Source organism: Bactrocera latifrons, unplaced genomic scaffold (genome assembly GCF_001853355.1).
Source record: "Bactrocera latifrons isolate USDA-ARS-PBARC rearing strain unplaced genomic scaffold, ASM185335v1 scaffold_1, whole genome shotgun sequence".
NCBI classification, from domain to species: Eukaryota; Metazoa; Arthropoda; class Insecta; order Diptera; family Tephritidae; genus Bactrocera; species Bactrocera latifrons.
The window spans coordinates 5,131,112-5,144,466 of record NW_017534407.1 but is presented as its reverse complement, the minus strand read 5'-3'; the positions used below and the strand labels follow the sequence as shown (position 1 = coordinate 5,144,466).

Sequence of the window (13,355 nt, the reverse complement as noted above, 5' to 3'; positions counted from 1 at the left end):
AAAAAAATAATAAAATAAAATAAAAAATGAGAGAACAGAACCGATTTGAATGTGGATTTTGAAATTAATTTAATATGAGTTTTCCGAAAATTTTGGAATGTGAAGTAACTAAAAAAGTAGTGAAATGTATGCACACTTGTTTCGAAATTAATTAATTTCTTTTTTTTTTTTTTGAAGTCATGCCCGTCTGTCTGTATATATGCGAACTAGTTCGTCAGTTAATGAGATTTTGATCAGTTTTGCATACGTACTGTTCTTACCGAGACGCTGCTCATTTGCCGGAACGGTCGATAGAGAACCCCTATAGTACATACATACTCTTATGTAGCTGCCATACAAACTGACCGATCAAACTCAAGTTTTTGTGTGACAAACTTTTTAATTTAACAAGATGAATTGACGAAATTCGGCATAAACTAATATTCGAGGTATCACAATAATCTCTGAATACATTGACTGAAAATATCGAGTAATTGGTGCAGCCGAACCTTAACCTTCTTTCAGTGACGTAGCTAGGTGGGGTCGAAGGGGGCCGTCGACCCGGGCGCAACGTCTATGGGGCGTCAAAACGGTCTTCGCTGCTTTTTAATATTCAGAAAAAATTTTTCAAAAATTGTATTTAAAAATTCCTGCAAATTGTGTCAAAAATGTACAAGATATTGGGCGAAAATGGGTTTTTTCTATGGCTTTTAATAAGATGTCTTGTAAATATACTATCAATTTTCTCAAAAACCGTATTGTGAGAATTTTGGAACTTCAGAATTTACGTGGTTTCTAGTTCCTAAATTTTATATACTTAATTTTATATACTTATACTTTTATATACTTAATTTTATATACAAAAATTCACCTTTGTTCGAACCACCTCATGAAAGTTGTAGGTAGGTAGATAAAGGGGGGCGGCAGAACATCCTTGGCTTATTTTGTTTTTTACTCTTGCAATATGAAAGACATACTACAGAGTATAATAGATTTGTTCACCTAACGGTTATTTGTATCACCGAAAACTAATCGATATACTATACTATATAAACTAATACATAGTTATATATTTAGTTATTAATCGGACCACCGCCACTCCCACAAAAAGTTATTAATCAAAAACTTATAAATTTGCATAACTAAATCGCAAATAAAGATACAAAACTGTAATTGCATTAAAGAGGAGCACTTGTGGTTTGAAAATATTTAAAAAGTGGGCGTGACCTCGCCCCTAATATGTTTAACATACTTATATCTCTTAAACCACTCAATCGATATCACCCAAATCTGCGATATTAGTGTGAAAAATAAGAGATATCGTATGATAACCTCGTCCATTCTCCATATGACGATCTACCAAAATTGCAATAAATCAATAACCAATCGCGTTAGAGACATTACATTTACATCCGGTATTGTACAAAAGGGCTTTATAGAAGTCGGTATTAAAATTGAATGACGGACGCCGTTCACTCACACCTCGCTCTGGTCGACCTATCTTTGAAAAAATCGACGAAATTATGGAAAAGATTGACCAGAACTGTTACATAAGCAGCCAAGACATCGCTAAGAAACTTAACATTTATCATCAAACAATTTTGAACCATTTAAAAAAGAATGGCTACAAAACGAAGCTCGATGTTTGAATGAACCGAGTTAGCATCAGCGATTCTTTGCTTAAACGAAATGAAAGCGAACCACTTCTGAAGCGAATAGTAACAGGAGACGAAGAGTGAATCAAATACGACAATAACAAAGTAGAACAGCTAATGTGGGGGATGAGAAATTCCAAGTCAGGGTGATGGTACTAGGTCATTGTAGTAAAACCCTCAAAGGGTTTGGCGTTCGTATGTGTCGGTTTTTCCAATCAGGCGTACTAAATGGTCCAGACATACGAAAGCTGATTAAAAGTGACGCATTCAACAATATTTTGATTGATACATGGCAAAGAAGTAATAGAAGGCTTGTTGGGAAAGCATCGTTCTAACAACTACGATGTTTCTGTGCAGGGATGTTAAGAGCATTCTCGGAAATTGTTTTTTTTTTTTTTTGGTTGTTTTTTACACTGTTACAACTAAGCGAAAAAACATCAAGATAAGGAAAAAAGGGGTCATAAGGTCATAAAAAAAACTGACACCAGTAGTACCATCACCCTGACTTGGAATTTCTCACCCCCCAGACAATAATCCCAAAAATGTTCCACAGTGTAATGTGCGAAAAAGGTCATGGTCCAAACGTAGTGAAGCTCAACGAATGGTTGATTGACGCCTCTAAATGTTATGTTGAGTGTTTGGTGGGATTGGAAAGGAATCATCCACAATGAGCTAGCCTGGTCCAACGATTAATTTTACATTTTACTGTCAACAACTGATAAGATTGAAGCAATCAATCGAAAAAAATGCCCAGAATTGATTAACAGAAAGGGCTTCGCCTTCCATTGGGACAATGCTATGCCACACACATCTTTGATGACTCGGCAAAACTGGGAGAGCTTGACTGGGAGATTTGATACATTTACCATATAGCGTTGACCTTGCACCATCGGACTACTCTTTGTTTTGGTCAACGCAGAGCTCTCTTAATGGAGTAAAGTTGTCTTCAAGAGGAGCCTATGAAAATAACTTGTCGCAGTTTCTCGCCGAGAAGCAAGAAACGTTTTACACTGATGGAATAATGTCTCTAGTGAAAAAATGACAAAAAGTTGTCGACCAAAATGGTACATATTTGGTTCAATAAAGTTCATTATAAAAATAAAATAAAAATTTTTTGCAGTTTGATTAGAAATACGAAAATACTTTTCGACTACCATATATGTGTAATTGTTGTCCCCACTACCCTTACCTTACCTCTAATATTTTTTGTTACTTGAGCAGATTTAGTGTACAATATGTCGGTCGGTGTGTGAGTTACTTATGTTCACAAAACTACATATGAACATGCCCTTTCACTACCCCCATTATATCCTGTCGAGTGATTTTCGACCTTCCAGCTGACTTTGAACTGTTCAGGTCGGTTAAAATGTATGAAATATCATTGAAATTATATTATGAATGGATTTTATCTAAACCTTAGAAACCTAATATAATGAATTCCGATACTATTTGCTATTTAAATTTTAATATTAAATATAAGGTTAATGAAAAGATATCACTAGATCAGAAAAACGGAAGCGAGTCAGTCATGGGGACAGTGTTCGTCTCAAACTATGCCACAAAATAAAATAAAAATAATTATATAAATAACAACAATCTAAACACTTTAACTACCAGTGTTTATGGATAACACTAAAAAGCCACTAATACATCAACAACAATAATAATAACATTGTCTTCTACTAACCTTATTTAAAATGCGGTGTTGGTCAAAGCTCGGAGCTGGTTCCGGCGCTGCGACTGCTTTTGATGCTGATGCTGGCTTGTCGTCCGGCAGTTGTATTTTGGGCTCTTCGACACCTGTTGCAATGCTCGCGTACCTGAAACGAGTACGCGACCCAGCATGGTATGTTGTTGTTATGGCTGCGACTGCATTCTTAGCGAAAATGCTCACTCTCCACAACGAATTCATGGCAAAAACACTGGCACTACTCACTTGTTTATTTTTTAATTGCAGTTATTTTGCTGTTGTTTTTGTTTGCTTTTTGAAATAAGAAAATTTATTAATTTCTCACAATTCCTCGATGGCGGCACTTTTTTGGCATATCAATGATTTCACAATAAATAAAATGTAATTAATTGTAAACACTCGATAGTATAGCGTCCGAGAATGCACTTTATTAAAAACAACAATAGCAGCAATCAATTTGATAATGATAGCCACCAAATCGCAGGCATTCAAGTGTTTTTCGACTTTTCAGTTATGTTCGCTGCGCCACGTTTTGTTTCGGTGGTCGCTTCGTTTTTGTGCTCGTTGTCAGCAACCGGCGGTGTGGAGCACCAAATAAACACTGAGCGTACAAAATGTTCGTCAAAAGCGCGCAAAATCGCTGTCAATTTGTTAATAAACAAAAAGCCAATACTTTATTTATTTGTATGTATGTGTGATAGCTCACTAACAAGGTGTCGTGTCGTCGCTGCAGGTGCGAGTGTAGTAAATAAAAGCTTTTATTTATAAGCAAGCATATTCAAGTCACCGCTCGCGAGCTAATTTACTGTTAATACTTATTACTAATTGTAAGTTTGCTTAGATATAATATATTGTTTGTTTACATAAATCTTAGTGCTACTTATGCTACTCAGATGCCGATTGTTTACTAGTAACTAGATAAGTATTTGGCGTGTTTGCCTCTGTCTCATATTGTTTGTTACTCAGATGACATAATGCCCTCCCGCCATGCAGTGCTCATTTCCAAATGAAAACCATTGATTCTGTTGGAGAAAGTCATTAAGAAAGACAGCGCGAGAGGAATTGAAATGCACGCTTCAAAAATCAGTTGCGAAAATAGCTATATCCATATGTATATACGTGTATATAAATGCTTGCCTCACGCATGGCAGTATTCACAATTTATTTAATCAACAAACGGAAATGTATATAAGGTTATCGTTCCAGTGCATGTTTGGTGGAATGTCAGCCATTTCTCTCAACAAAGTAGCTTATGTGACTTGATGCTTTAGTAAAAGTTTTTTCGGTCCACTGTGACATTACCAAAGTGTGCTGCTATTCGTAATTGAATTGGTGCGTTGCCTAAAAGTATGCAACTATTTATATATTTTTGTGACTGGCTTGTTCGAATGAATGCCAAAACACACTAATAATTTATTAATAAAGGGAAAAATGAGAGATGAAAATATTATTGAATATATTAGTTTGTCAAAAAAGTCTTGCGGCATTTTTGCGGCATTTTCAATTGTTCATACAATTTTTTTCGATGACTCATCCCCAGCTCTTGACCGATGGCACGACTGCTACTATGCCGGTCTCTTTCGAACAATTCAGCGATTTGATCGCAATTTTCGACGACAGGCCTTAAAAGAAACTGCATAAAATGAGCTTTCCAAAAAGGTATAGCATGATCCGATGCGACGAATAAAACTAGAACTACGCGCTCTCAGCGCTAACTAGCGAAAATACCGCAAGACTTTTTTTGACAACCTAATACTAATTACTAATTTAATAAAATAGAAATAAAAAAGTTTGGTTGTGACTCTCACTTTGCTCCGAGAAACAGTCAAACATTGGTTGCGACTTCTGGGAACCTTAAATTAAAAAAATTAAGGTACAAAATGCTTCAATGAAGTGGTTAAGGTGACAAAAATATATAGAAATAAAATTGTAATTGTAACCTATATTTATAATTACATATATAACCATGCACGCCTAAGGTTAGGCTAAACCTTTTCTTTTCATGAACATTTGTGCATTTCTTGCTATATGTTGCTGCGGGCTTAGTAGACAATACAAATTTGCAAAGGCGCTTAATTTCAACTCCCGCCAGTCCGGTAGGACGTCTGAAGGTATGCGCTTCCGAATGTTTAAGTATCGACCACCCAAACGCGATACAATCAAGAAGGAAGTGTTGCGTTGTTTCTACCTCATCTTCTTCCAAACAACTTCTGCAAACATCGTCTAGTAAGATTCCCAACCTCAAAGCATGGACGCCAATAGGGCAATAGCCTGTTAAAATCACCACAGCTAGGGAGAGGTTAGTCTTACTAGCAGGGGATCGCTAGATCTAGCTATCAATCTTGGGACAAAAGCATTTTTTCTCTTCTATAAAGGAGGCCGCACTCCGGAGCAATAAATCTACTGTTTGATGGCTGCAAACTCAGCTTCGAAGAAACACTTGTGGGCTAAATATTAAAAAAAAAGTGGTCGCCCCCCTACCTTCTATTTGCTTTAATGTACATATCTCCTAAGCCATAAATTCTTTCAGCGATATTGTAAAAACTGATGAAATCGGAAGATAATGCCATCCACTTCCCATATAATGGTACTGTTAAAAACTACTAAAAGTGCGACAAATCAGTGACTGTATAGGCGAGAGATAGTATGTGAAAGCTTTATGGGAGCTGGAGTAAAATTTGAACGATGCGTGTGGAACAGCCTACTTTTTGGTGAAATCACATATCTCGGGACCCTTCCGATCGATTTCGACTAAGTTTATTCCGTGGCATTCTTCTCACACTCCTATGTCACAAAGCGAACTACAGACACTTCTCATATAGCAACATTTTAAATTCCACTTGATTCTTTCAATTTATAGTACACCAAGAAGCAATTGATATTACCCCGTTAACTTTGCACTAATAATTGTTTTAAAGTATGTCACCTTATGGCAAAAAATTATCCAAATCCAACCAAAACTGTTGAAGACAATGGGTACCGAATACAGACCCCTGTATCCATAGATGGCTTTTGACCGAAAATATCGGCCATGTATGGGGATGGAGTCATGAGAAGAAGTTCACGCAAGTGAGGAAAGTTCTCTGATCGCCATTCACTTGGGAGTGGCCGGAAACGATTCTTTTACATATGACTCAAGCAGCTCACGACTTCCGGTTTTAGACCAAGTATCCCCAGGGTACCCAAGAAACATCCGTTTGAAGGCGAGCTAAAGTGAGAGGGCTAATCGTCCATGCATAGGTTTGGGTGCTGGGTTTTGGACTCGCCACGTAATGAAACACATCCAATGAAAACTTACCAACTGCCCCGGACGAGAAAGCCCCTTCCGGTCCCTTAATTGGTTAGATGCCGCTGTCCAGCTGTTTGATGTTCTCGTGCAAATAAAGGCTGACATCAACACCGTCCAGGAAATGCGATGGACGTGGCAAGGACTGAGGCGAGTAGATCTTTGTGGCATTTACTATAGTGGGCATATAAAGAAGCGCGAGTTTAGTGTGGTGGGAGACTCCGTCGCCGAGTACTATCATTCACGCCGGTGAATGAACGTCTAGCCACAATCCGTATCAAAGCGAGGTTCTTCAACATATCGCTGATTTGCGCCCACGCCCCGACGGAAGAGAAGGACGATGTGACCAAAGATGCCTTCTATGAGCGCTTGGAGCGCACCTAAAAGAACTGCCCCCGCCACAATGTTAAAATCGTGCTTGGGGACTTTAACTACAGGGTGGGCAAAGATGGTACATATATTTGGCGCAACAGTCGTTAAATTCAGCCTACACGAGGAAACATCCCCAAATGGGTTGATGCTGATCGACTTCGCCGGGCCCGAAACATGGTTATCTGTAGTACCAGGTTCCAGCATAAGAAAAGCTACCTGGATGTCTCCGGATCGAAACACTACCAACCAGATCAGACGCATTTGCGGACAGGAAAGGAGAGAGGCCGAAATGTGTGTGTATGAAGAGCTTGACAAGCTGGCCGACAACTGTGAAGCTGGAAAGTTCTACGAAAAAATGCGGAGACTAAAAGAAGGTTTCAAGACCGGAGCATATTCTTGAAGAACCCAAGGAGGTGGTCTAGTAACCGATGGCCAGAGCATATTAAAATTATTAGTAGGAAACACATTTCTTCATCCTGCTGAATGGCAGTGAAAGTATAACGTCATATATAAGGCGAACCCGATTCTCCAATTGATGACGATGGAACAGGCGTTCGCCGATTTCAAAGCTGCCTTTATGCCGCGATGTCGAACTCTTTAATGTACCCTCGCAGGTGCAAAGTTTGCGAATATACATATACGTAATTATCTTCCAAAGCATTTTCGCGGCACTCTACCAATACTGAGTTGCCTGCTCTCCGTGACGTGTCATACGATCTGCTCTGCAGCAGTCAAACGGAAGTTTGCGCCTGTGCATTTTCTCACAATATATTTTGAATTTCGCTGGGTCGGAGCCGACAACCGGACGGGCATGTTCACAGTTTAAATCTCGTATATGTATGTATATATGCAAGTGTTAAAACAATAACATTGGCAATTTGTTTAGGCAAAATTTCGCAGAAATTCACCACACCTCCCTTGGGATCAACGATCAGGCATACCTATATATGTATGTATGTATATAAATTTATGTCTGTATACAAAATTCTGAAATGCAAACATACATATGTATATATACATATAAACTTGTACGATCATATGTAAGTCTCTATATAATCGGATATGTAGGTATACTATACATTTTTCTATGCATACATACACACCACACGCGTATCACCCACAACAGAGTCCGGCAAGGGCACACATTGCGCTTATCCCCATTTCTATGCGATATACATACATAAATACAAATGCTGTGTGATATATGCCCGACAGTTTGAAAGCGCTGTTCGAAGAGTACACTCGTCAATTTGTTGCATCGACGAAAAGCGGACGCGGCGTTTTTATGCGATTTTGTTTCATTCAAGTTGTGACGCTGACGATAAATAGTTAAAATATAAAAATGTATTTTGGACGAAGGAATACAAAGAGCTTGGTCATCGCCAGCGCTGTACTATTGGTGTTGTATGTTTTGTGCGCGAATCGCCCGAGGAAATTCGAAATTGATACGATGATCTATAATGTTAAACCGGTGGAGGTGTGGGAATATATGTCAGATTTTAGCAAAATACGCACGTTGAACCCGTCAGTGTAAGTGCAAAGAGCAAACAAATTACTGTTTACATATTTCTACATTACATACATACATACTTATTTCGATCAGTAAGATGCCACTATATACATAGATGAGCTAAGAGTGCTTTCTCGGAAATATTACGCATAGAAACAATTTTTGTTGTCTAAACAAAAACACATTCCACAGATATCCAGAGTGATATAGTTTATAAAATATATTTGGATAAATACATATGTATGTACATATTAACATATGTATATGTGCACTGATAAATCAAAATAACAAATGTTAACCAAATGTTGAGACCGGCATAAATTTGCAATTGCAATTACGGCAAAATTCAAAAATAAAGAATTTCGTAGCTTTCGAACTCTATACAGTTCGAATAAAAATTTTAACATATCTGCAAAGTTCTTTTACAGTAAAAATATAAACAAGAAAATTTTAAATTAAATTATTCGAACTCGAAAAATAAAATTCATACTATTGATTTCTTAAGGTTTTATTTTTCGAAATTATAATTTTACCCAAAACTTCTATGAAGATATATTTTTTAAATTAATAACAAACATATGAAATGAAATGCTCGATTTATGTTAAAATTTAGCAGCTTGGCAGAATTTTATAGAAATAGCGTACTTCAAAATTTTCCAATATTGCGAAATGTTACTTAAATTTCAATAAATTTGACGGAATTTCGCAGAAAGTGCCTTTTTTTCAAAATAATAACTCAACAGAAAAGTAATATTGAAGACAATTCGTTTTTAAAATATTCGAGAAAATCATTTTAAATTTAACAATTCGTACAAAACTCCGCTGAAAATGTATACTGTATATACTAAAACACAACAATAGAACGTAAATAAATTGTGGTTTTTGATTTCATAATGTTCGAATTTTTCCAAATTAATATTCTGCTGTAACAAATTTGGAGTTTTCTTGAAATTGCTTGTATAACGAGATAAAACGAAAAAAAAAATGAAGGTAGCTTTTGTTTCCATAATGACAGAAGTCTACCGAAAAAGCATACATATGTATGTCAAAATGTTCGAATATTGCGAAGAGTTAATTCAATATCAATAAATTTGACAGAATTTCGCAGAAAGAATTTTTTTAAATTATAACTAAATAACAAAATAATATTGTTGAAGAGTTTTGTTTTCAAAATGTTTGAATTTTTCGAAACTTATTTAAATTTAAGCAATTCGTGTAAAAATCTGCTGAATATATTTACTTTATGTACAAACTTAGAGCAGAAAATAAATTTAATTAAATTATATTCGAATTTTTCGAAATTACCTTGAAATTGCATGTTTAAAGAGATAAACTCAAAATCCAAAACTAGGAAGGTAAACTTGTTTCCGTAATGTTGAATTTTTTCTAAATATACATCTATTAAATTCGGTGACCGGCAAAAATTTCCTGAAAATGCACGCTTAAGGTAAATAATAAAAGGTCAAATGAATTTGGAAGGTACTTTTTGATTTAATAATGTTCGATTTTTTTGGAATTGAAGTAAAATTTTAGCATTTGCGATAGAACTTTGCTCCAAATAAATGCTACATATAAAGATAGTTTTTTATTGTCGAATTTTTCGGAATTCACCTAAAATTTTTGCATTTGCGACAAAACTTCCCTCACAACGCATTCATAAAATATAATAATTCAAACCCGAACAAATATTGAAGGCGGTTTAGATTTCACAATGCTCGAATTTTTCGAAGTTTACCTTAAATTTAATAATTTTGACAAAACTTTCTACAGAACACATGCATAAAATATAATAATTCAAACCCAAACAAATATAATAGGTTGTTTTGGATTTCTCAATGTTCGTATTTTGCGAAATCCATAAAATTTCGACACAACTCCTGAGAATAAATACTTTATATAAAGATAGTTTTTTATTTTACTATGTTCGAATTTTTCGAAATTATCCTTAATATTTAGCAATTTCGACAAAACCTCCCTCAGAACGACAAACAAATATTAAGGAAGTTTTGGATTTCCCAATGTTCGAATTTTTCGAAATTCACTTAAAATTCAAAGCATTTTCGACTAAACTTATCTCAGGAGGCATGCATAAAATATGATACTCAAACGAGTATTAAAGGTGGTTGTGGATTTCGCAATCTCCGAATTTTTCGAAATCCATATAAAATTATAGCAATTTCGACAAAACTCCGCTGAAAATTGATCCCTAAAGTAAAGAACTCAGCATCAATGAAATATTGAAAGCAATGGTTGATTATTAAATTATCGAATTATTCTAAGATCGATTTTACCTTTCCTTGTGCTGTGCGATACAAACAATTTTTGACTTGTTTTCAAAATTTACAATGAGAATTTGAAATCTAGTGATTTGTCATACAAATGCATTGAGCATATGTTTTTTCAAGCGGGATATCGAAATTCGTAGAAGAACTAAGTGTTACAAGTATGAAAATGTATTTAATATTTGTGTTGTTGTAGCATTAGACAAAGATCTACAAAAATTTTTAGAGAATGCTGAAGCTTAGATAATCTTGGTTGGATAAAAATTTGAGTCCGTTCCGATTACGTAGACCCGACTGGAAACATAGTATATTTACTGTCTTCGACTGAACTTTTAACAGGAAAAGCATGGATTTATATCCGGTATAAAAAGTATTCCTCAAAGCTGTTTGGTATTATAACACCAACAATAGCAAAAGTGGTGATTTTTTTGTTCCTTCTAACATTCAGCTTAAATGAAGTCGTATATACATATGTATAGTATGTAAGTTCATTTGATAAAGTTATTGGTACATATATATGTAAATCTACATACGTATCAACATGGAATTGTATGTACATATGTATAATTAGTATCATTATACTATTTATACGCAGAGAGACGATCGCAACTTAATTCAAATTCATCATTTACATTTTTGCTATTACATTCACTGATATATTGGAACTTATTAATGTATATGATATTTATATGTATTTGTATATGAATAGCATTACTTTTGATAAGCATTCATGTAAGCATTTTTGTATCTAAAATAATGTTATAATATTTTCTAAAGAAATAGTATATTTTCTTCTATTTTAGTTTAAGCTTCAATATTATCGGCGATAGTGGACACGCTCATGACTGGCGTTATACCGTTGAATACTGGGAGCGTACATCGCATTGGCCGCATTTTTTTAGTAAAGCGACAGCAGATTATATTGTTAAGAAGACTATGCCGGGAGAGAAAGACCCAACATATACGATTGAGTCAAGGCATACAACATGCTTCTTCAAAGGCATCTATTGTAGTATGTTCGAAGAAATATTAATTCAGTTCAATATCAGTTTCATTCTTTCCAGTTTTATTTTAAAATTTCAAGACAAAAACGTTTCATTTAAATGAAATGAATCAAATCTTCAATTTTATTAATTTGGCAGAATTTTAGCGAAAATATATGTATATTTCAAAACATTCGAACATTCCCAATTCCAGTAAATTTGAACCTAGTTGAAAACGCATTTTTCAAAACAATAACCAAACAACAAAGTAATATTGAAGTTGGAAAATTCTCCGTAAATTTTAGCAATTTCGAGAAAACTTCTCTCAGAACGCTTGTTTAAAGTAGATAATTCAAGTCCAATCAAATTTTGAAGGTTGTTTTTGATTACACAATGTTCGAATTTTTCGAAATTCAAATTAATTTTTAGCAATTTCTGCAAAATTCCATGAAGAATGTATGCTCAAAATAATAAACTTCGAATTATAAAATTCGAAGACAATTTTTTAAATTTTTCGAAATTTGTATTACATTGTAATAATTTCGTAATTATTATCCTAAAATTGCATGTTTAAAAATAGCAACGGAAAATAATAAAGAAATTAAGGTAGTTGGTATTCGACATTTCGAAATTTATATTAATATTATATTAGCGATTTCGACGAAACTTTGTTCAAAATGCATGCCTAAAGTAATATTGAAAGTAGTTTTTAAATTTAGTAATTTCGACAAAACTCCTCTGAAAATACATGCTTAAAGTAAGCAACTTCGAGTAACAAAATTTCGAATTTGTCGTAATTTCTGTTCCTTTGTAACAATTTTGTCGGATTTTATTTGAGCTGGCATATCTAAAAATAACAACTCAATATGCAAAAAAAATTATTAAGTTATTTAATAGTGTTCGAATTTTTCGAATTTCACTTTAGTACGAAATTTCACGTTTACAAAAAGCAACTCAGAACCCACAAAACGAAGGTTAATAAATAATGTTCGAATTTTTCGAAATTCATATAACATATATCGAATTCGACAAAAATACGCTTAAAATGCATATCTAAAATAATATTGAAAGTAGTTTTGATTTTATAATGGTCGAATTTGGCAATATTTGTATTCCTTTGCAACAATTTAATATTAAGAGAAAATATATTAAACTACATTTCAAAAGCTACCAAAGTCGCTACATACAACCGATTAAAAATTAATTTACACATTACACGTTACACATTTTTAACTAAGCATATCTATACTAATATTAATCGTTTAGACTACTTACGTATTTTTTCTCTCACAGTGATCTCCACAAGCGAATTTAAGTGTCGTGCTAAGGGCCGTGACACCTACTGCGAGGAAGACATAGTATATCAGTGCCCGCCATTCTTGGGCACCATCTGCCGACGTGAGTTGGAAAATCAGCGCAAAACAGTTATGGAAAATTTAACTGCGATCTTTAGTAATTCAGGATAATATTTATACCAACGCATTTCAATTCATTTATGTACTTCATTTATTTCAATCACTTTAATATTTCTTCTTTTTTTTTTGGCTAAATGTTTTAGTTTTTAACATTGAATTTAATTTACACTGACGTGTGTAAAT

General features: G+C 34.5%; 2 protein-coding genes across 2 annotated transcripts in view; one reads left to right on the top strand and one right to left on the bottom strand.

Moving 5' to 3' along the window:
• The window catches only part of LOC108978788 (molybdenum cofactor biosynthesis protein 1), a 10,681-nt gene extending 6,747 nt beyond the window's left edge, over positions 1-3,934 (bottom strand). The window contains exon 1 of the mRNA XM_018949241.1: positions 3,322-3,934. Coding sequence (XP_018804786.1) covers positions 3,322-3,546 — 225 coding nt within the window. The 5' untranslated portion in view covers positions 3,547-3,934. The remainder of the gene's footprint in view (positions 1-3,321) is intronic.
• Positions 3,935-8,154: 4,220 nt separating this feature from the next.
• On the top strand, positions 8,155-13,294 carry LOC108978778. The gene is made up of 3 exons (XM_018949229.1): positions 8,155-8,512; positions 11,578-11,786; positions 13,051-13,294. Exons 1-3 carry the CDS (start codon positions 8,325-8,327, stop codon positions 13,221-13,223), a joined length of 570 nt encoding a protein of 189 aa, XP_018804774.1. The 5' UTR covers positions 8,155-8,324; the 3' UTR covers positions 13,224-13,294.
• Positions 13,295-13,355: the final 61 nt, after the last annotated feature.

Coding starts and splice junctions, on each gene's coding strand:
- LOC108978778 (XM_018949229.1), top strand. CDS start 8,325: ATGTATTTTGGACGAAGGAATACAAAGAGCTTGGTCATCGCCAGCGCT. Junction 8,513..11,577: donor CGCACGTTGAACCCGTCAGT/GTAAGTGCAAAG, acceptor CTTCTATTTTAG/TTTAAGCTTCAATATTATCG. Junction 11,787..13,050: donor CTTCAAAGGCATCTATTGTA/GTATGTTCGAAG, acceptor TTTCTCTCACAG/TGATCTCCACAAGCGAATTT.